Genomic DNA, 24,172 nt, shown 5'->3' with positions numbered 1-24,172 from the left:
CATTGAGCAACGAAGTTGAATCTTGTCACATGTTTTTGTTCAATTTAATGTACTTGGGACATAGCAAAAGAACGCAAACCAGAAGGAAATCTCTGCCTCGGTTCCTTTTGCTCCTCACCGAAGCAGTCTAAAAAGGCCTCCGAAGATAATCCTTCAAACATCTGATTCTGCTAAATGATGAGTTTTTATTATACTCAATTTTAAGTGTTTCTTATTTTGGTGACAATTTTGTCAAAATTCCAAGGACTGAATCTCATTTGCTCTGCTGCTTCTTACAGTAAATGACAACCAGACTCCCAGTGTCTAACTGGGATTTCTGCTTTCTCATGTGATTAAAATACAGGTCTGGGACAGAGACGGCAGCTCTTGGGAGAAAGCAGTTGAGGGGGTTTTGCTCCTGACTGTCCTGACACTGACCTTACATTTCAATGTAAGCAAGTTGTTTCCTCTCTGTGCCTCAGTTTCTCTACCGCTATGAAGAGCTGATCCTGTTTTCGAGATGCTTTGACTATCTGTCTCAGCTGAAAATTTAAAAGAAGAGGTACTATGCATCTGACTACTGCACGTGTACAGATATGGGGATTTAGAGATCAGATTTTCATAGTTGCATGAAAATAGAATTTTTTTGCTGCTAAGAAAACCAGCTGTGTAATTAAAGAGCTTCCATGCACATTCATGACAAAAGATTTAAACTTCCCCCACCACGACAAGACTCTCTTTGCCACAAGTAAATCAGAGGGTGCAAATTTGCTGATTTTGACAGAATCACACTGGGGGAGTTTCTTGGCACAGGGCTCTGCCACCAGTTAGCAAAGTCGTTCCTTTGGCGGCTGTCAGAGGCACTGTGGGAACCGGCCTCAGCCCAGCTGGAGCAGAACGGAGGGTGGCAAGCAGAGCTGCTTTCTTATCACCTAACCTTGCAGCTTCCTCTGCCACAGGCAGCTCATCCTTCCCGGCAGACCAGCAAGGCAGCGATGCTTCAGGTGCAGCCCCGGGAGCATCACGCTGTGCAACCGAGATGTGGCACAAGAGAGCAATCGTGCTGTGAAGGGGGAAGGTGGGACAGCAGTAGAAGCAAAAGCATCTTGGAGTTACTCAGGTCAGCCTGAGATGATAGATTTGACGGCATTGAATCAAACCCCAGAGCTCAGCCCTCTGCCAGGGCTCAGTGCTGGACCTTCTGCGAGGCGGGCTTGGGGTCCAGGGACCATACCATGGCCTTTGCTCAGGCACTGGCTATTTGAGTGAATGACTGACAGATTCAGAAAGGATATTGGCCAAAAAGCATTTTTGGTTAAATAAATAAATAAACAAACAAACAATCAAACAAACAAACAAACGCCCCAGGAGCCTCTCTCCTCTTTCTTTCTTATGCTGAAACCCACAACACAAGATGTGCTCAGAGAGGGAGTAACGCAGGTCTGCTGGAAGCATCAAGGTTTCAACAGTTGTTTCAGAATGAAATAGAGACCCTAGAAAATTTTCACTGAGCAGCAGCAGGCAGGAGGAGTCCAATCCCTTTTCCCAAAACAGCCCTTAGCCCGGTGAGCACGATGCTGCCCCTGGATGCAGGAGACCGAGGTGCGAGTCCTCGCTTGGCGCGAGGCTCTTCCAACTGAATAGACATTGGTCTTGAGAGAGGAAGAGAGGAACTAGAAGCTTAGCTGGATGGTGAAGCCCGTGAACAGAGGGCTCAGATGTGAGTTTACAGGACACTATCCACCCTGCCTGAACCTCTCCTGCGGATACTCAAGCGTGCCCTGAACAGGATGAGTTATGTTGGCGGTACTGCTGTTCTGGAAGTGTCCACATCCATGGCAAACAGCCATAAATTTGAACTCTGGTTTACTGTGCATTGACTCCCCCATGTACAGTCCTGCAGGGAGAGCATGCATGAAAAAGTAGCCTAAATCTTGCACCTGCCTAATTCAGGCATATTTCTAATCCAATGAATAACCCAGGCTGCCTGCATCTCACAGGCATCACTCTCAAACTGGTTGGTATACTCTCTGTCCCCTCTCCTCTGCCAAAATTATTTTCCATCAAAAGCAGTGTATTTTGAATTGGGCTCAAAAGTTCCAGTGAGAACTTTATATTCATCTCTAACTCAGAGCAGCTTGGCCTTGGGAAAATCCCACTGCTCCCTCAAGGAACACAGTTCACTGATCATCTTCCCCGCACCTCTGCGCTCAACTGTACCGTGGAGCGATCCTGCCTGTCCTTCTCTTAGGGGCGAGCTGCACTCGCTCAGCCATAACAGCTGGGTGGCAGCATCCCTTTCACACAGGGGGATGCAGACCCAGTTTAAAGCCTTTAAGCAACAGAGGATGCAACTTATCTCCAGTTAAATTCTCCCAGTAGCTAATTACCCTCACTGCTATCCAGCAGTTCTCTTCTTGCATTAGTGTTAGGGAAAGCATACAGGTCAGGTCCTCCTCTAATCTTGGTGTATCAGATATCATACTTGATATTCCCTGTTTTTCCGTCCAGTCCTGCATCTAAACAAAAGCCAGTTTCAGGCTCATCCATGTTTTCCTGCACTACTTTTGATTTATCTAGCAATTTCATTTCCTCAGTGGCTCCACTGAGCCTCAAGGTACAGCCACGCTACCAGTACACTAGCAGCACAGTGTGAGGGGTACTGACTGACCTACTCTTACACTTGATGGGGTATTAGTTCTGAAAATATTTTCCCAGATGTACCTAAAATCTGCACTTTCAGAATTGCACATCTATCCCTGCAATAGCACATGTAACCACAGTAAATATATCCGCGACTCAACAGCTCAAAGCTCAAGAGGCACCTACAGTCATCACAGTTGTGCAAACAAGCCCAGTAGTCCTGCAGGTACATCATGCATGGAAGGTGCAGTCAGCTGGTCATACGCTGTTCTTGAGTTGGGGGCAGAAATCCCTGCAAGAGCCAAAAGGCGCCGAGAACCCGCGCAAGGCTCCCACTCACTAGGAAAGGGAAGCGAAGGCCACGAGAATGGTACAAAGGTGTTGCACAGTATGAGCCGGCTCCACCGCATGAGTCCAGCACAGCCTGCCCACGACAGTGCAAACATGAAGGGCTTTGTCCTGGACCTCCGACTTCCCCTTCCCCGAACAGAGAGAGTTGGGAAGATGGGCAGAAAAGGACAAAGTCAACTCCTCTGATGTGCACTCCATGGTAAATCTTCCTGGGCAGGCGGGTTTGGGTTTCAGCAGGAGCGCATCTCCAACCCAACCCTACTTGTGAGACTGTGAATCACAATGTGTGTATCAAGCTGTGATTTGCTTTTGAGTTTCTATCAAAGGCTCTGGTTTCACTAATACGCAAAGGAATTGTTGAATGTTGGAAGTCACATACAGTTAAGAGTCAGGGCTCCATGGGAAGCCTAGGCTAGAGAACAGTTTCCTTTGACTGAGAAACCACAAGAAAACACATACGGCAAAATTCAAATATAAAAGGAAAGTGGAACACAGGTTTGTGATTGTAAAGCAGCTCCTGTGTGCTTCATTAGCAACTCTACCATTACAGCTTCTTTTTAATTAAAAAAAAAAAACAAAAAACAGGCAGTGAGTCACTCACATTTTAAAAGTTAAAACCCAGGTGGGCCGGCTGTGCTGAACAGAAGCCCCTCTCCATACAGCTTTCCTGCATTGAAGAGAAGCGATGAAGAGACCAGCACGTGCAGGCGTGTGATGGGTCGGGGGCACCCTGTGCCCTCCACTTGATCACTGGAGTTTTGTAGACCTGGTCTGTGTTTGAATGTTGTACTAAGTTAAACAGTTGGGTAACGTATTTAATTTTTACCATTACAATCAAGCCAGTAAAGGAGATGTAATGATGGCAGGAAGATGACAGCTCGTATTAGAATTATCCCTTCCTCTTTGCTTCTGAAATTAAGCCCATGGGGGAACATCCTTTTCCACATTCACTGCTGCCAGCCGAAGGCTGACTTGTGCCCAGTTTGCCCACTACTGCCATACTGGAGGTTACTGCTCCTGAACCTCTGTCAGAGGAACTGTCAACAGCTTTTGATGTCACGTGTGCCAGGAACAGGAGAGACTAAAGACCTCACTGATGTATTTACTTAACAAAAGCCCTGCCAACAACTCCCAGGTGATTTTAGGATAGCGGCAGCAGGCAAGGACTGAAGTCTCAGCCCCCTTGAGATCCCTCCCCTTCCTGCTGTGGGAGGATGTGGGGAAGGAGTCGTCCCTGATGCTCTGACTTGAAGAAACTATCCCCTCCTCTCGCCCAGCCCTGCTACTCATTTTCACCCACCGCGTTTGACTAAACAAAGACCCCAGAATTCAGCAGCAGCCGAGGCAGGTTGCAGGGATGTTGCAGGGGACCATGGCACTGGTGGGGCAGAGAAAGCTGCCGCCCATCAGTGCATGGTGGTTGGGGAGCCTGCGCCAGCCACGGGCTGAGCCCCGCCGGCGGCGGAGGGCCTGAGCGACGGGTCCCGCTTCCCGGGGAAGTGCCCAAACCGCCGAGTTGTCACCCAAAGGCGGGAGGCAGTGGCCCCGCCAGCCACCAAGACTGCTCTCTGCAAAGGTGCCGAGCAACGGTCGCCCCGGACGCAGGCTCAGCCGGCTCGGTGCCCATCTGCCCGAGCATCCGAAACCTCCGGCTGCAGGAAGGTGCACACTTTCCAGCCAAAGAGTGAGCGTTGACCCCACCGAGTCAGGGACCACCGATTCAGGGTGTGCTCTGGGCAAGGTGCTGCCTTGGAAAACTGGGGCCTGAGTGCCCAACATCCTCAGCTGCTCTCAAACACTGCAGCCTCGGGTTGTGCTGAACGGATTCCATTATCTGACACAAACAGCGGAAAAAAGCAGGTTTGCTGATGGAGAACTGAGTTAATAACGCGGTGAAAGCGAAAGAAACAAAGTGAGACGTGCAAATGAGTTACTGATTATTTATGAGTTGGTTTTCATTCAGAAGTATTCGAGCCTTTTGTAAAGATAAATTAGAGAAGCAATACATCAGAGGAAGGATTTACTAAGATGGCAATAAAAAAACCCAACAAAATGCCAGAGTTAGGCACACTCCTTTGAGAAAATGACTACAAATTACTGTGCTGAAGAGCCGTGTAAAAAAATGGGTTCCCCAAGGATTGTTTATGGCAAGGTAAGTCCAAAACACTCAGGTGCTTGGGGAAAAAATAGAAATAATAAGGAAAAAAGAAGAAAAAAGGCTTATGTTTAGTCTTTGACCCTAAGACTTCTCCAAGTTCTCATAAACAGATTTTTACCAAAATAATATACCTCAACGTCTCTATAGTCCATGGCAGATGCACATCTGAAATTGGTGCCGTGTCACTGCTCGCCATTATATAAGGTGAATGCAGCAGTAAATCACCCATTTACCTAGCACCTACTACCTCCAAGGACCCCAAAAGGACTTCAAAATGTGGGAAGATTATGATGTGAAATGGGTTTGTCTCATTTATAACCATGGCCTGCAACATGTGTAAATGCAATCACTTCTAATGAAACAAGTACAGATCAGCTATCCAGGGTATGTGGACAATCATTTACAGAAATCAGCTGCTCATCTTCCCTAAAAAACTTTTCCTTTCCCTTGAAGGAAGGACAAGGGTTCTTCTTAGAACTCCTTGAAATGTCACACAATTGTACGAAGTATCATTTCCATCTTTTAAAAAAATCTGACTTCATGTAAAGCAGTAGGACAAAACCAGAACCACTAAGCTTAATGAATATTTTCAAAATAATATTTTAATGGCTTTTAAGAGATCATAGACTCTGCTTCATCATGGTGTGAAGCTCATCGAAACCCAACCTCGGCTACTGAGAAGGCCTTTCCTTCTCATCACTGCCTTAAACAGTTTAAAGACAGAACAACCTTTGCTGAAGAACTGAAAATCTGTCTCTTCCTGAAGGAGAGAAGTTCTTGCCACTGTGGACAGCAGGTGAAAGACACCTAGGCCAGCATCCAGTGCTACTCAAGCCATGCCATGTACCCTGTTTCCCCTTGACAACAAGACAGATAGCAACGCCAACAACCCAAAAAATTAAATTTCCTCCAAGTGGTGGGAGTTCCTAGAAGGATTACTGAAAACAACGCTGGGAGAGATCTCAAGGAATCACCTAGTTCATCTCTCCTGTCCCAAGCAGAATTCAAATATATCCACATCCTTCCTAGCAAATGTTTGCCTAAAAGCATGCAAAGATGGAGATTTTCACCTCTCTGGGCAGGGCATGTTGCTGCAGGGTGAACTTGGACAGAGCTAGGTTTGTGTTTGGATTGTTACTGCTACCCCAATCCCATCCATGAGCTCTTTGCATGGGAAGTCATTGCCTTTCCTAATGGACAGTCTCTTCCAAAGCCTTGACTGGAACAGCTGGGTACAAATAAGCACTAGTCCCTCAACATGAGTGAAAAAGAGTTGGAAAGGAGGAAAACAATCATGCCTACCCATCCTCTATGGTCTCAGTGACCAGATGGACCTGCAAGGTGCATGCAAACTTCAGCTTTGTCCTTGCTATGCAGGATTTCCTCGTTGTTCTCAGTGACAACGTCTAGGGGATACTCATACTGGCATTCAAGTTACATCCCTAAAATAGAAGCCCGAGGTCCTCTATAGTTAGTAGCAAGCTGTAGTTTCCTCCCAAGAGTGACTCAGAACACCTAAACTGGGAGCCTACACTCCTCCATGTGACTCTAGATGGTCTCTGAAGTTAGATTGTGTGAACATTACATGAGATGCATGGCTTCTCTCTTCCTCCTCCAGGCAAAGTAAGTAAATGCCCTCTTCTCTGTGGCCTGTCTAGCCAGAGATTTTGATTAACCAGACTCTTCTCCGGCCATACTTGGGAGTGCACAACTGGTGCAGAGTCTTGTGCACAAACTCTCGGGGCTAGACACGTGAAGAAGAGGAAGCAGCATCAGAAAGATAAACCACAAGATAAGGCCTGGAGGATATGAGATCTGCTGGTCTGTAGCTTCAGAGCACTCAAAAGAAGAAACTTGCATGCAAAACACAGTTTTCAAAAAACAAATATTGCAGGCCAATACCGTGCTGCAAAAACTAGCCAACACCTCTTCCTCCAGAAAGTTCAGCTGGATAATCAGTCACATGGAGGGTTAATTTAAGGGGTAATTAGGAAATTCAGGAAAAAATTTAAAACCACATTATATTTTAGAAATAGTGGAGTAGCAGTCTATCGAAAGTGGTTGTAAAATGTATGGAACATGAATGGGACATTCAGCTGCAGTATAAATCCCACAGCGCCAGTGGGCCACTTCCACTCAGGGCAAGGTTGGCTTCTCAGTATTTAAGTCCAAGTGTTTAAGAGACAGCACTGGATTCAAAAAAGTTACTATGGAGAGGTCCTAGTGCTCCAGAAAAATCCCAAGGGTGGCGTGTTCCAGTCTATCATCTGAGAAGTGCTGTGGGTCTCAGCACCAGGTCTGCAGCCGGCAGGAGAACCCCAGCCCTGTCACCCCTGGGTCAACATTGCCATTCCTGCCCTGGGGCCAAACACAGATAGCACTTGCTGAAAACTAATTTCATTTAATTTCCTTACAACCAGTTGCCTTAACTCCTGCAAACTTTCCTCAATACAGCATCTACTTTTTAAAAATCCCTCCTGTTTAATTTTCTCTGTTTCTGTAGTGTTTGCATCTGACAAGAACACAAAAGTTAAAATTCACTGAAGGGAAAGAAGAAAAAAAAACCCAACCTTGAAGCCAAATAACTTATGACATGAAAGCTTTGGATTTTACTAGCCTTCCTGAGTTTCAGATGTCATAAAACATACAGGTGCAACTATCTCATTGCTCTGCACCCATATGAACCTTGTTATGTTAAAGTGAACACAAATCCAACAAATACTTCCAGGTTTATAATAAAACTTCATAAGGAAACTGTCCATATTTTCCCCATATGCAGGCACAGCTGTGCAAAGGCACATCTGCTCGGGAAACTAACATGGATCTCTGAATTTATAGTTTAAGATCCTTAAGCTTGATGGCAAATTATGATAAAACTAGGAATATCGGTTCCTGTCTCCAACAGAAAATATAAATCCCTCTTTGATTGATATTGATTACAGGAAGGAAACAAAGCGCTTATATTTCCCCATGTCACAAGAAACTCCTTCATTGCAATAAACATCCGGTTGATAGGGATATCTCAGGAAGGTAAATGATACTATATTTGTAAGCAAACTGAGAAAAGAACGAATGTTGATTGGTCATATAGTTCATACATCCATGTAGCTTCAAACACCCCACAGTGGGCTATGAGTTTGTTAGATTCATAAACCAAAAAGATTGCATATATTGAGGTGTATCAAATGTGATTGCTATTTATTATTATCCTGCACCCTTTACTCAAATATCCAGTCCATACATACAAGTCCATCTCAACTGAAGTAAACAAATTCATTGATTTAACAATTTATGGCTTGATTTTAAAAGGGGCTGAGCCTGCAAGGGAATATCTAACATATGTTTGAAGTTAAGCACAAATCAACACAGTGAAATTAGTGGTATTGATCACATGCTTAAAATTAAGCATAAACTTCAATGTTTCCCTGGTTCAGGCTTGCCCTGCAAGTCCTGAGCATGCCAGGAACATCTGTAGGATGCAGCCCAACTTCCCTTAGTGAAGGTGCAGCTGTGGCTGATCTGTACATGCATCATTATCAGCAATATCACCCTGACACCTTGCAACCCCGGCCAAAAGCCTGGCTTTCCTTCCTGAATGGCACTGGCTGAAATGAGGAGGAAATGAGTGAAAAGACTGATGTGGCCCCAAATGGCTACAGTGCAGCTACTCAGCCATTATCTTACATTAGACTTTGAAAGGTGAAGGAAATGCCCACAGAATAATGGTTCAGCTTATCCACCCTCAGGTCAGCACAGGGCCAAATTTTGTTACCTCCATCATTGTGCTGGAGCGTGTCCAGAGAAGGGCAACGAAGCTGGTGAGGGGTCTGGAGCACAAGTCTTATGAGGAGCGGCTGAGGGAACTGGGGTTGTTTAGTCTGGAGAAGAGGAGGCTGAGGGGAGACCTTATCGCTCTCTACAACTACCTGAAAGGGGGTTGTGGCGATGAGGGTGTTGGTCTCTTCTCCCAAGTAACTAGTGATAGGACAAGAGGAAATGGCCTCAAGTTGCGCCAGGGGAGGTTTAGATTGGATATTAGGAAAAATTTCTTCACTGAGAGGGTGGTCAGGCATTGGAACAGGCTGCCCAGGGAGGTGGTGGAGTTGCCATCCCTGGAAGTGTTCAAAAAACGTGTGGATGTGGCGCTTCAGGACATGGTTTAGGGGACATGGTGGTTCTGGATTAATGGTTGGACTTGATGATCTTAAAGGTCCTTTCCAACCTAGTGATTCTGTGATTCTGTGATTCTGTGATTCTGTGATTGTCAGTTTGGATTTCGTTCACTGGTTTCAGCAGGATGACTTCTCTTCTCACAAGCATAGCCAGGACCAGAACCGGACTCTTTAAGGCAATATAAATGATATCTCAAAAGAGATATAAAATTTTGTTTCTGTAGTGGCATCAGCCCAAATCACAAGGGAGCTCCTGCCTAAACTCATTCACCCTTTCTCTATAGCATTACAAAGACGATAAACATGTCTTCTCTATATTCAGAGCTTTATAGAGGCCAAACCTTTTCTTGAAATCACCCCACCACCACATAATTATCTTGCCCTGCTGTCTCCTTATCACACAGCTACTACAGCTAGTACAGGTTTCCCCTTGGTGGTGTACATCCAGGACAGAAAGAAGGCAGCGTTACCACAGATGACAAGCAGACCCACATGCAAGATGGGACATGGTGTCAGCAAGTTACATATAAACCAGGCACCAGAGCAAAATAGATGTACTGAGTGCTTGAATTACACACGGGTGAAATTCTCTGACCTAAATTTAAATGGACTTAAAATTAGGAGTTCTACCATGTAACCAGAGGACAAAAAAGAAGTGTAAAATTGCTGAGGAAAAAGCAAATGCCTGAAAGACATTTCTAGGAAAAGGCATCTGTTAACACTGGGAGAACTCCAGTTTAACATTCATACCTTCCTAATCCAACCCCCATCGAGGTTAATGAAGATTGCTTTGCCTGTCTTTAAACATCAAGAGAATGTGTACGAGTCTCATACAGTTTAGCTGTACAGACAAGAGAGCGACAGAGGTTAGATACAGCCAGAAACAGAGGTAGCAACTCTGCTGCACGGACTTGCTCTGCGGAAACCTGGGGGAGCGCAGCTCCAAAACCCTCACTCACCACTGGCAGGAGGATGTGGTACTGCAGATCTGATGCAACCTGCTAGTTATATTAAATCTGAGTTTGGTAGGTCACTGAGCTACACTGAATTTGAAAGCCAGGCTTGATGTTTGTGCATTTTGAACTCACAAAAAGCCCTAGTTTACACAGAAGAGTCTGTTGTCAAGATAAAATGGACTCAGTTGGAATTCAGGACAGCTGGGCAAATTATGACAGAGTTGGGTGACAGGAGGTTTAACATCTAGCCCAGAAAAGATGGCAAATATTTTGCCAAAGTTTCTGAGCTTTCACAAGCTAATCCAAACCAATTTTCCAAACATCTAGGACTTCACCACGCTTCAACTTCACACACTTCATGCTCATCTACAAGCACACCCAGTTTAGACACTCCCCCTTTTTCAGCGTCAGCCCCCAGTAAGACTTTCAAAAATGACCTCACCCCCAACATTTCCTCTACAGAGTTCTTCTCCAGTCTCTTACCTGGACTACGGGGTGGCCTCCGGTCGGCGCCTTGACAGCCCCTCGGCTTCCCTCCGTCTCGTAGTGCGCCCGGTGGTGGGGCTTTGGCTGTACCTCGATCCGCAGCTCGTAGGAGCCAGACTGGCTGGAGAGCGGCCACTCGAGGGGCGGGAGCGACTGGACGGGCAAACTGGGCAGAGAGAGACCACACCAGCTGAAACTCTTTAGCACTTTATTTCTCAAAGCCCTGATCCCTTCTTCCTCCAAGTACCCCACCAGGGCTGCTCTCGCTGAAACGTTTAGGAGCCTGTTATGAATTTCAATGAGAATATGTTGTCCTGCTCATGTTTGATTACAAACTTTGCTGAAACTCAGGATGAACACAATAATTTCTGAGGGCACATCTCCTGGCAGAAGGGAATAGAATATAATATTTCTATTTCTTAAATAGAAATATCTGTAGCAGTTACATTTTTTCAAAGATACCTCTCTCTTATCTAGTTTTTGCTATGCATCCTAAACTTTGACCATAGAACATATATTGTGAAATATTCACTCCATTTATCATTACTTACCAGTTGCATAACTAACAATATTTATGTTTTCCATAAATAATAAAATGCACACTAGTAAATTGCTAAATATTATTACCTGATACTGATTTTGCTGTTATCAAAATAACAAGAGTTTATCACATGGAATGAATACGTTGAAAAGTACAACTAGAGCCTGCACTGGATTTTAAACAACTCTTACTTTGTTAGTACACACGGCTGTCAGGACCGATCTAACAAGCCAAGGAAAGCCACGGCCCACGTTCCGTCGCTCGCAATTCGTGTCTATCAGGTTGGGAGCAGCACGGGATCACGTCAGCATGGGGATAACCTTGCTGCCGAGCAGGATGGCAGGGCGGACAGGGTGCCAGCAGTGGCTGCAAGGGGAGTCACACGTTTGGCAGCCTCTGTCCTGGCGGATGCGCAAGGCTCAGGGTCCAGACCTGCGTGCCGCTGGGAGCCGCCAGCGCCAGACAATGGAGGGAGTTGATGAGGGTAGTGCCAAGGGCTGAGATTTGGGTTAAACGACAATTAACAAATTAACAACCAACAATAAGGCCCGTGGGGTTGACTGAATGCTCAGTCTGACTTGGAGCAGTGTGCTCTATTTTGAATCAGGAAATAACTAAAGTATTTTCATCCTTGATGGAAATTTGTAAGCGAGACAGTCCCTGAATTTAGAAAAGCAATCAAACCATTTTCTTTAAAAGCTACAGAATGGAAGCAGGTATTTAGCCGCTGTCAAAGGCTGTTTTGCAATCTGCTTTTTAGACAAATAATTTGGAAAATTGAATTTGTTGTATGCCGTGATATCAATGAACCACTTTGATGATGTTTCTTCAAACACAGATTTTTTTCATCTCTCAGAATCATAATAGATTGGGCTGCCATTAACCAGTGCTGTCCCTGAGCACTTAGCTCTGGTCTGCAGCAGGATCTGCCCAAGGAAACGCTCCCTAGGGATCATCATGCATGACAGAGGACATCACACCACGAGAAAACACACCACCACAAGAAGCATTACATACCTGCAGAGAGGTATTGCAGGCACCAGTTGCTTTGTCCAGGATGGGGGTACCAACAAAATTGATTCTGGGGCTGAGTTTCTCCTGTCCTCCTGCTCGCAGGGCCCGTGGAAGTCAACAGTCTGAAAGACGTGACATGGAATGCTGTTTTTGTGAGAAGGCATTGATGAAGGATCAGGGCTGGTTTTCCAGATTTTCGTGGGAACACCACAGGAAGGATCCGTAGGCAGGCTGTTCATAGCATCCATGGAAAGAGAAGCGCTGGGCAACTGCGTGTAAGTAACTGAAGAGTTGTCTTCTCTCAAGGGGATGCGAGGAGAGGATTGTGGAGAGGGGGTCCTTGACTGTCGTGGAGAAGTGGAAGGCAGCTGAGTGCTGTAGAGCTCAGTGCAAGAGTACCTCCGTTTTGCACCTGGTGATGAAGACCTTGAGTTGGGACAGGGTGATGGTGAATGTCGTCCCAAGCAGGTTTCCTCCGTGATGCTTGTTCGTGGTGACATTATTGGAGAGGTTCTAGGAGAATAATGAGTATGGATGTTTTGAAACTGTGGACAAAGGTCATCACTAGGACCATTATTTGGTGAAACACATGGTGATGTGCAAGGAGATACATTTGTCTCTGAAATGAAACTTGCAGAGGAGCCGCTACTAGCTGGGCTCAAACACAGTGGTTCTCTGTAGCCCTCAAAGCCAGGGACAGGCAGGGTAACCCTTGGGCTAGTGGTAGCTGAGTTTGACTGATGTTCTACCAAAAGAACATCTGTGTCTCTGCTGCGGAAGGGACCCCCTGAATGAATCAGTTCATGATATGGAGTAATTTCAATCCTAGGGCTCGGAGCAGAGGCCCCTGCAGCGTTGGCAGGGTGTGTAGGTGTTGTCCCTATGCTATCTGGCTGTCCATATCTGCCCATGGGATCTGCAGAAAGGCTAGAAAAAGGCAGGGGGCATGGCTTGAGGCCACAGTCCAAGACATCATGAGCGTATGTAACTCCAGAGGGTGGGCTGTTGGTTTTATGTGGAGTCGGTTCTTCTGGAAAAAGAAGGGTCTCTTTAAGACTATAAATATTATTACAGAAGCTGAGCAATCATGGATTAAAAAAAAAAAAAAGCATATTTATAAACTGGTTGTGATCTGATATTAGGTAAATATTTGTTTAATTCTTTTTAACTGCAATTAATGCTTGTGAAAAGTACTGGATTAACAGCCAGGGAAGCTCAAGGGCTCAGAGCAGATGCAGCATGGACAGAAGCACTGCAAACACCTCCACACCACCCAGCTGGGCTCCCTCTACCTGAGCCCTGAGCTAGAGGGATCACCTGGAAGGGTCGGCGACACATCAGCCTCTGTCCATTTTAACACTGGCCTTGCCACTCTTTCTGCCAATTATACCCCTCAGTGCCAATTGGGGTGTTGTGACTTTGGTCAAGTTTTGTCAACTAGCAGCTGGACTTAGACCATCACGTCACAAAACCACTTCCAAGTAGGTCTACGTAAAACCAAAAGGTTGAGGAACAGCTTTTGGTGAAGGGAGAAAAACCCTTCTTACACAGCGAAGTCCAGCCAGGAAAGGCTTCATGAAACCAAAGCTGAGCTCAAGTTCTTAAATTAAAAAGTCAGTTCTGTGTGATGATTTGTTTGGCTCCATATCATGTCAACAAGTTTTGGTGACAAGTTTCACATGAGAAAGCACCAGATAATCACAAAACACATTCACAAATACCGATTAGAAAAGACAGAGATAGAAAGGATCCAGCCCTTTACAGGCAATCACTTTCCAATTTCAGCTCAAGGAATGTTTTGGCCAGAGAGGGATTATAAAATACGCAATAACAGGTAAATGTTCAGTGCAACCCTCTGTCCTAGTGCAAAAAATCCTTATTTTTCAGAGATTCTCAGTCTTGCAAACCATCCCCAGGTTGCAGAGTACAGGGATGCTTCCAGGCAACACCAGCATCGCTGAGCCCAGTTCTGATCTCATCCCAGCACCCCACTGGGTGCTTAATGCCAGTGGCATCTGAGAGAGCAGTCATGCCAGGTACCCCCAGGACAGACCCCTCGATGTACATCAGCTCCTGTAGCTTCCCCAGCCTGGGAGCTGAATAATATTTGTCATTACACAAAACCATGCAAAAAACTATCAGGATTTTTATATGGTTTTAAAGATTTCAGTGTATCTAGGAGGAAATATCTGAAACAGCTCCACAGCTTGAGATTAATTCGCACTAAGCTGCTCACCCCTGGGCACAGATCAGTATGTGTCATAGGCAAAGAGGGTTTAATTTAAATATTTAAATAACTGTTCTCACATTTTCTCGAACTCCTACACTACATGAGGCAGCATTTCCCATGAGCAAATAATACTGTACATAAAGCCAGGTAGGAGAGCTGACCACGCTTTCTGCAAAAGTAGCAAAAAATCATTGTGAAACTTTTGCAGGCAGACAGATTGTGATTTAATTTCAGGAGGTTTCTGTTCATTTTCAGTTTTAAATGCTTCTTAGTGCAAAAGCAAAATCCTCCACTGATTTTTGACTACTATTACTACTGCTCAATGTTTTGCACAATGTGGACAAAACTCCACGAAAAGAGAAAACGTAGCAGGAACTGCTGAGCCTTCGTGTTTAGTGGGAAACCCCAACAGCCAACCAAACAAACCAACACACAGAATGTCTACATGACGGGGTGGGAGACGACTGGGAGAGACCAGCTTGCAGATTTTGTAAGGTTCCCTCTGGCTTTTAATCCCAGCACACAGCTGTTTTGGGATGGGGAAAACAGCAACAAGTAACTGAATTTTAAGCCGAACATATTTTTAGCATCGTTGATCTTCGATATCAGCTTCGGCATTCACAGGAATAGTGTGTTATTCACATCACTCAAACTCTGACGCATCAAGTCTAGATATTGATGCTACCATTCACTTTGAATAAAACTCATCACTCCTTTGGACTAAACAGAGCAGCACACCCCTCCGCAGTCACACAAGACATCACTCCCACCGCCTTCAGAAGAATCACTCCGATTTAAGCTGAAGCAAGGGAGAAAAATCAGCACCAAGCGAGCAAGGCTTGACGCCAGGACTTGAGGCAGGATTCGTACACTGACCAGCAATCACAGAAAAGCTCTCCGGGCTGAAGAGCTTCACATCAAGGAACAGGCGACCGTTTCAGTTCCCCGTTCAACACCCCTACAGTGAGAGCTGCCCCCACCGTCCGCATTAAACCACATTATCTGTGCTAGATACGCAGCCAACAGGTAAAAAACTACAACTCCTCACAACACATGTTGAGCAGCAAAGCTGGCATGTATAGATTTGCATTGGGGGGTATGGGGAAAGCAAACATATATTTGTATGTGAACGTGTAATTTTTAAAGTCTTCTGAATGACAAACACACATCACCAGCCACACTTTCTGCCTATTAAAACTTGGGCTTTAGATAACTTGTTTTCTTTGCTTTTCCCCAAAATACTTTTTAAACAAGTGCTTTCAAACTTGGCATTCACCCTCCGAGAGGTGAATCCACGTTCCAGGTACTAATAACAATGTTCACGCACAACAACAAGCTGCCACATGCCCCTGCACACAGCACTCCGGCGGAGCGCGCCTCTGCAGCGCCGCACGGGCCGAGCAGCGCGGGGCTGCTCGCCCAGCGCTCACAGGCAGCGAGCGAGGCAGCCGCCCTCGGCCAAGCCGACAACACCCACGGCCTTCTGCGGAGCGAAAATATTTAGTTTCCCCCCACATGGCAAATTATCAATAAAGCAGACAGCAGCACAGGAATGCGGGCAAGACTGCAGACAAGAAAACCTCGGCTCGTTTGAAGAGTGCCCAGGGAACCGCGCCAGGTAGAGATGCCCAGAGGCTGAGGCTGCGTCTCGGGCAGGGGAGAGGCTGCCGGCCCTGACTCATCGGCACGGCTTCGTCAGGGCCAGGGGCTTGGGGGGTTTGGGGACATCTCCTGACCCAGTCCAAGCCCTGCATAACTTCAGAGGTACAATGAAATCACTGTCCTGGCTGCTATTGCCCACGCCTGTGACGTTAAGGTCTGTCGCCATGGAAATGCCGGTGATGCTGCAACGCAAGGCTCTGACCTCACTGGGGGAGGGAAAAGAGGCGGTTGGGTGCAGCAGCAAGTGCTGCTCTCCGGAAGCAAACAGCTCTTCCATCGAAATCAGGAGAAATTCTGCCTTTTGCTTCAGTAGGAGGGGACAGGCTACCCCGCTCCCAGCCAAATTGGCTAAGACAGGCTGGGGTTTGGAATCTGCTCGACGAAGGGGAAGACCTGGGACAACATCCCAGCTTCCCCAGGCGAGGACCATGTGAGTTTGGCTTTGTAAACAGTGTCAAGCTCCTGCCTTTGAGAGGGGCAGTGGGGGACGGGGAAAGGTCGCTCCCCGGCAGCCCAGCTGCTTTCTCTCTGCATTTGCAGAGACCAGCGGGAACGTGGAGCAGCCCAGGGCACGGGAATGGCTCCAGCAGCAATACGCAGGTTTCCCCCGGAGCTGCCAAGGTGAGCTTGGTTAGGGTGGCAGGAGCTGAGCACAGCAAACCTCACACTGCTGGCCCTCTGCCACACTGGAGATGGCAGGAAGCAGCCCTGCCGCCCACCAGCTGGGCTCCCCAAGGAGGTGAGAGGCCACTGCACTCCCTTACAAGAGAATAATTACGTGACGGATCAGCCTAGCAAAGGCGCTTTTCAAGAACTGAAGCAGCTTTGAAACCTTTGTGCAGATGCCGCAGAGGTACGGCTTTGCACCCAAAGTGCCACCTTCAAGGGTTCATCTGTCCCTGCATACTGCAACCCAGAACACAGACTGAAATACTCCTGCAAAGGACTGTCCTCTCAACTGCCTTTCTGATGGACATCTCGATGAGCAGCACGGCAGCTCCAGCACGGCTCCTCTGACAGCCCTCTGCATGAGCAGCTACAGTGCTTCCCCACCTCCCTTCACTTGCGCATTGCCCAGCCTGAGGTTTCACTGCTGAATCATCCTGATTCAGGACCAAAAGGTCCTTCTTGTTTGAGAGGGGGTTAAAAGAAAGTGAGCTTCACACCCAGACAATCCTGGCACCTCCTCATGCTCTCAGTCAGCTTTACTGCTGGCAAACAGCCTACGCCCCTGTGTCACCCAAGCCTCATGGCTAGCGAAGTCCTACCTCCAAGCCCCTTAGGATCCCACCCAAACTGCCTCCAAGCTGCAAGCTCTTATTGCCCCCTTTTTCCCGTAGCCTTTACCCAGTTACTAGTTCACAAGACCATCTCTCCTCTTCCCGCAATAGGGAATGGAAGTGGGACTCTGCGTCCTACCATATCATAAACAAACAGCAAGCCAGCTCCTACAGAGAGACTCCCTGCCGCAGGCAGCCCCACCGAGCTCCGGCGGCTGGGCAGCTCCCCAGCTGGGTACCGTCAGGACGGCCCTTGAGACTGACGGAAGAGTTAAAACACATGTGAAAAAGATCAAGGGATTTAAGTTTCAAAGGACTTAACCCTTGATTTAAAAAACTCCTTTTCACACACCTCTGAAAGGCAGAAAGGAAAACCCACAGTGGGTCCCGCTGGGTTCCAGAGAGCTCCCAAGCCAGACGGGACACACACCAGTGTGTGCACGCATGCTCTGCAAGGGCCCCCTCTCCACTGTTTTTTAAACAAGGAGGTTACTTCAAAGCCATTCAGTCAGCCAAATGTGACCTTGCCAATTAGCATGAAATTAGGGAGTAAGAGATCACCCAAGCAACTGCATTCCACGATGGGTTTGTACAAATCATCATCTAGGAAAAGCTGAAGATATCCGCGTGCAGGACAAGGGAGCCAAGGGAGGGCAGGGGGAGAAGTTTTGACCTCACATCCGTTTGCTGCAGTGCAGCTCCTCGGATTTAAATGGAGTTCCTTATTTGCATAAGTGAATCCACTTTTTTTTTAATTAATTTGCTTACTGTCATTTGAAGGGGCCAGTCCAGAGCTTTTTTGCATTTTTCAAAAGCCCAGTTGTCTGTTATTTACACTAGCTGCTTGGAAGCTCAAAGTGAAAGTTGGTTTCCTGAGTGAAATCTGGTATTCTCTGTTACATGTGCATATTTGTTTCTTTACTGCAGGGCTGCTGCCGAACACTGCCTCCTGTGTTACTGAGCCAGTCACCAGGACTGAGCTGCAAGCATTTTTTTTTTCCTTTTAATAGCTTTGTATTGGGGAGAAAAAGAAGGAACAAGGCAAATTATACAGGACTTGACACCTACAAGATGCGGCAATGTCCCTGGGGGCCTGTCTACACACAAAAAAGCATGTAGAGGAATATTATTATATCCCTGCTTCCCCTCTCTATATTAAACATACATAGACTTGCAGATTCATACAACCAGGTGCAGTGCAAGAGTCTGCTGACCTACAGCAAATGGTTGAGCCTACAAGGAAATCACTCTTTCCCATTTGCATTGTTTGTCACCTGTTGTCTTAGGGCAGGATTTTGTCTGGAATTTTATTTGAAGATGGGTTTTGTTTGGATTTTAAGTTTCAAAACACCCCTCAGAGCATCAGTTCTCAGAAGGGTTAACCTCAAATATTAAAAATTATGTAGCAGCTTTATCTATCAGTGTATCATCACAGAGTGAACACAACAAAAATACATGAAACGAGCTGCTGAAGCAGAGCAGCTGTCTGGCTTTTCAGTATTTTGTCTCTCGTAGTGACCAACAACAGGTATTATGGAATACTACACAAAGCAGTTATCAGAACTTACTCATCTGGGAGTCCTATTTGTAGGAGGTAGTTCAAATGCTCACTGACCTTCTGTCAATCTTCTCCACTGAGAAATGAGGATATTCAGCACCTTTGAAGTTTGAAATAAGCTAAAGCTTGGGATACCACTAGCAATACCTCCACATGTATGTCTCAAAGGAATGCATCTAACACATTTTTTTTTAAAAGGAGACAGAAAACATCTTCAATGCCCAAGTAAGTCACAATTTCAACCTAACAGCGCAGGATACACGCTTTGCTCAATGTTCCCAAAGCCTGTTCACCTGGGCACATCTCTGAGTTTAGTCTGCTGAAGGCAGATGTTTCTCGTTTGCAAATTTTGAGAAGAAGATAGCTAATTAAAGTCTGGCAAGTAAGGGTACAAGTCAAAGGCATGTAGAAAATGGCATTTTGTACAGCACTGCTGCTTTTGGAAATGGTTGGCTTAGAGAGGAATATCTGATATTAATAATATTGACCACAGGACTTTTATTTACCTTTTTTTCCCCTGTTGCTTTTATAGCAGTCCATGTTCCTGTTGTCTCAGGCACACATAAGCACTACTGAATGCCAGCTGCTTTCAGTAAGAATATTTCTGGCATTTCCATGGCAACAAGTTGTGATATAGATCCCACTTTTAAAACACAAGCTTAGGTAGGTACCGTCAAATCCCAACCTTCAAAAAAATTGTTTATCAGAAATACTTTCATCCCAATCCATTCCTAGAGCCCCAAATTTACACATCCCCCCCCCCTCGCCAAAAAATCACTCTTAGCATGTTTACAGAGATTTGTTATTATAGGACTTGTCGCGAGCGGGGTGGGTGGAGCAGGCCAGACTCTGAGGAAACCAGAGCCTCATTCAAATGGGCTTTGAGTGTAGGAACCAGACTGAAGTGCTGGGATCCACAGACACTCCTATGGTTTTGGTTCCATTTTGAACCCTCCACTGAAAAGGACTTGTTTTCCCAACTGCAGTTCAGACAAGGCCAGAATCACACACGAACAACGAGCATCATTTACCACCAGCATGTGGATAAAGCCCTTTCTCAAAATTTGAACATTTTCTGTTCTCGTGTAAACATGCTTTAATCTTTTGTACATTAAAGGTCACGGATGTATACTGGATTGCTTACAGACTTGAGCTGGTGCCTTTTCAAAGCAAGGGAGAATGTTCTCCAGATTACAATGCTAGTATATATGGTTGTGATCTTTTTTTTATGCTAATGATTTCCATCTTTGGAACAAACAAAATTACTACTAATTATGGTTTCCAGTCATTCGAATGTGGAGAAAGCAGGCTCAAGAAGGAAGTTACTTCTACTATAAGCATACACTGCTCTGCATTTATGTGGTTTGAAGATTAAACTTTCTACCCCCCACCTATGTACTATTTTATATTCTGTGGAACTTCCCACTTAAGGCTTCACAGCAGTACTCTCTTCTACAAAGATGTGAAAAAACCCCAGCATCTGAAGCTTTCACTGAGATTTAATGTATTTTCATTAAAATCACTGACCTCCTTCCACCGTGGATTTCCTTTGGCATGGTTTGATCTACATTAAACCTTAAAAGGAAATTCAGCTTTGTACACTTGATGACATTAACCATCCTCACTCAGCTTTGATGCTGTTGCACATCTGTATATTTAAACAAGTACCCAAAGACTAAAACTCGGTAACAACTCTCCATTTCACTAATGATACCATGATTCAGGCCTAATAAGTCTCCTCCTGCACTGTCCCCCAGGAACACAACATCTTTCTTCAAATGCCCCAGAGAAAGGCCACCTCTCAACTGTGCAAAATCAAAACAAATGCATCTTGGAAACAATACCCCAGTAGTTCTCTCCTCTGGGTCCTGTCTCTTTTGGCTTTGTCTGGTTTACACAAATCTGTATTTTATAGGATAGGAAGCATCGCTTTTTATTATCATCAACAGATAGAATCACCATTTAGAAAGTCAGGGAACACTTGTCACAGTGCTTTTAGTATCACAGACTTGCATAAACCCAGAAAACTAAGAGAACAGTCTGCAAATACTTCCTTTTTTTTTTTTTTAACTTAAACTTACGGTGTCTGGACCCAAACTGGAAACTAGATCTCCCCAATTCCTTGCCATCCAAGCAGGATGGTCAGGCTCATCGCAGGTAACTAACTCCTCGGGGTTCCTCGGCCCGGTGCTCAAGCTGCCTTTCTGCGTTTCCAGAACGCCCTCTACCATGATGATGATGGTCACAAGGAGACCAACCGAGCTGAGCTCTTCTGCTTCGTCTTTCACAGCTGCGCTCTCATACCCGGGTGCACAACTGTGGAAATAACAGCAAGGTCCCACGGCAGCTTTCAGACACTCCATCACCAGACGGGGACCAAGGCACCAAGCCACCAGCCGCCAGTGACAGCGACCGCTGGCAGGCGCCTGATGGCTACAGCAGCACCGCGAGCCCCGAAAAGCCCGTCAAGCAGCAGCGCACCGCCCGGCACCCAGGGCCACGCCGGCCCCGGGCAGGCCGGGACACACGCCCGGCTGCAGCCCCAGCGAGGCGCCCGGCGGCACTCCGGGCCTCCGCCGCCCTGCGAGGGGCAGCGCCCGGCCTGGCCCCCGGAGCCGCTCGGTCCGGCAGAGGCGGCCCCGCCGCCCCGTCGGGGCGCGGCACCGGCTCCTCACCAACCTTCAATCGGCTTCAGGTAGTCGTAGTCGAAGAGGATGGAGAAGTCAAACTCCTCCTGCGGGCTGCCCTCCCGGGCCGGGCCGGGGCCATGCCCCGGGCCCCCCTCCTGCGGGTCGGGCTCCGGAGCCTGGGCGTCGGCGCTCATGGCGGCCGGAGCCCGGGGCAGCGGCGGGGCGGGAGGGGGCGGCTGGCCCGGGGCTGGCCGGCTGCCGGCAGGAGCCCGAGGTGCGACAGGCGCCGCGGAACCCGCCGGTATCCTTCCCAGTGCACGTGGAGAGGAGTTAGAGGGGAGGGGGGGGGAGGGAAAAAACAAAAAAAAAAAGGGCGGAAAACAAGCAAAAAGATCTCCCGGGGGTCGCTGAGGCGGGCGCGGCAGTCCCCGACGGTGGGGGGTGCGGGCGGCGAGTCCCGGCGGCGGCACACGAGGGGACCGGCGCGGCGAGCGGCGGCGGCTTCCTGCTCCGAGCAGCCACCTGCGCCGGGCCGCCTCCGGGGAGGAGGAGCCGGGCCCGGGCCATCGCACCGGCCCGCGGCGGGACAGCAGCCCCCGGGGCGGGCGAGGGGCGTCCCGGCGGGGGCCGTGATGGGAGAGCGGAGGAGAGGACAGGGGTGGAGTGGGAGCGGAACGGGCACGGGAAAAGCGGGACTGCGAGGGAAGTAACGGCCTTGCTCAGGGATGGGAGCCTCCAGAAACCCCCGCTCAGTGAGCCGCCTCTGCCCTGTTACCCTAGGTTGAGCACGACCTGCGGTCTTGTGCGCAGCCTCCTCCTCCTCCCCGGCAGTCGGACCCCTTTCTGTTGAGGTTTCCAGGGTCTCCAGCAGCTCCAGGCAGCCTGGGTGCTGCCCTAGCCTTCTCCAGGCGTCGTGTGTCCTGAGCCACATGCTCCTGCCTCCCATTGCAGGCTGCTGCTAAGGCAGCAGCAGGCAGGTTTCTGGGTGCGTCTCATTCTGTACTCACAGGCCAACCTCTCTCAACTGGAACACCTTTAGAAACATCAAGTCCATCACGCACAAGGCCTCTGTTCTCCTCCAACCTTGCTCACAAACACAGTTTCACAGAACGGGCCACATTCCCTGCTAACCACACTGCTGGCGCTGCCAGCTTCCCCAGGTCCCCTCGGTCACCTCCGCCACATTGACTCTATTCATCAACACCTTCCCCAGGCCCTTCACAGGGTGCTGGTCGCTGCCTCCCAACAGCCTTCTACCCCTCCGATGGCTGCTACAACCAGCAATGACTTCACTCGTGGGTTACTGGAGATCCTAAATTTGTGTATTTAGAGCATCTGTGGTCAGAAGACTCTGTTCCCTTGCTTACCTATTTGTATGGTCCCCTTTATTAGTGTACAGATGGCTGTCACCGGGTCTGTGAGTTTGAAAAATGCTCTTAGTCTGTAGACGGGGAAGAGTGGCAAAGGCAGAGGGACCAAGATCATTAAAAAAGTATTTTGGTGTTTACTTCAACTTGTTTTTATTTGCTAAGCTTGTTAGCACGACAGCATTAACTACATTACAAATCTGACCCTAAGTTACTTGTCTAAGGTCACAGAAAGCCTGTTTTATAGCACACATGAATCAGGATCTCTATGTTTAGGCTTATACTCTGTCAACCTTTATCAGTGGCCATCCAAGTAATGACAAATCACCTTCTTATCACACCCTTTATGCTCCATCCTTTGACAGTCCGAAGTGCAAGAACTTGGACTTCTCCTGTGCTTTGAAATAAGTTTCTACACTGAGCTTCTGAAGAAGCCCAGCAGCAAGCTGTGCCGGCCGGTCACCCCGCAGCAGCTACTGGGAGGCGTTAGAGGCACCTATGGGCGAGCAGAAACACTGCACAGTGCTTTCAGGCGTGAAAGGAGAGCAAGGGGAACTGCAAAAACTGCCTTTGTGGCTGCATGAAGGCAGGTGGGGAACAATCAGACTGGAATTAGGCCTTTATGCCATTAATTTGTTACTGGAAACTGCCAAGGCATAGGGAAACCTGACTTTCAGAAAGGGCAGGTCATCTGCAGATGGGGTGTGCCACGGGTTTTACTGAGGTATTTACAGAAGGAGATGATGAGCTGGAAATACCAGGAACCCTACTGGTATAGTCACTCCATACATTCCTCGCTGAAGTGCAATTTAAGTGGAGAGGGAAAAGCCATTATTCCATATTCACAGCCACTAGATTAATGAGTGATTTCACTGCAATCAATGCCATACTTGAACTCAGCAGAGACCAAAAGGACAATATTTTTTCTCATTAATGCATAATATACATAGTAACACAATAGCTTCCTTGGACCCAACTGAACTTTCTCCTGCACATGCTGCCAAAACAACCAGGAATGGTGCTTTGCTGGGTTTCCACATGGTCAGCTCACAGCCCTGCGTGCATGTGCACACACGTGTGTAAGCGGCATGAAAAGGTCATAGGCTGTGTCTGTCTCCTCTTGTGCAACACGATGTGGCTCCTTG

General features: G+C 47.4%; 1 protein-coding gene across 3 annotated transcripts in view; it reads right to left on the bottom strand.

The window, feature by feature from the left end:
* NFATC2 (nuclear factor of activated T cells 2) overlaps positions 1–22,719 on the bottom strand; it is a gene marked incomplete at its 3' end in the record, with an annotated part of 89,060 nt that extends 66,341 nt beyond the window's left edge. For 2 of the 3 annotated variants that reach the window (XM_082007362.1, XM_082007363.1), the window contains exons 1-3: positions 21,710–22,719; positions 12,304–13,330; positions 10,743–10,911 (exon numbers count right to left, since the gene is read on the bottom strand). In XM_082007362.1, the coding sequence (XP_081863488.1) occupies positions 10,743–10,911; positions 12,304–13,330; positions 21,710–21,854 (1,341 nt within the window). In that variant the 5' untranslated portion in view covers positions 21,855–22,719. Of the gene's footprint in view, positions 1–10,742; positions 10,912–12,303; positions 13,671–21,709 lie in introns of those variants that run through there. The other variant, XM_082007364.1, reaches the window with a different exon arrangement.
* Between the last annotated feature and the right edge of the window lie 1,453 nt (positions 22,720–24,172).

This window comes from Phaethon aethereus, assembly GCF_964289735.1.
Source record: "Phaethon aethereus genome assembly, chromosome: 16".
In the NCBI taxonomy this organism is placed as follows: domain Eukaryota; kingdom Metazoa; phylum Chordata; class Aves; order Phaethontiformes; family Phaethontidae; genus Phaethon; species Phaethon aethereus.
Note: the sequence above shows the minus strand (reverse complement) of the source record. Positions and strands in the feature narration are given on the sequence as shown.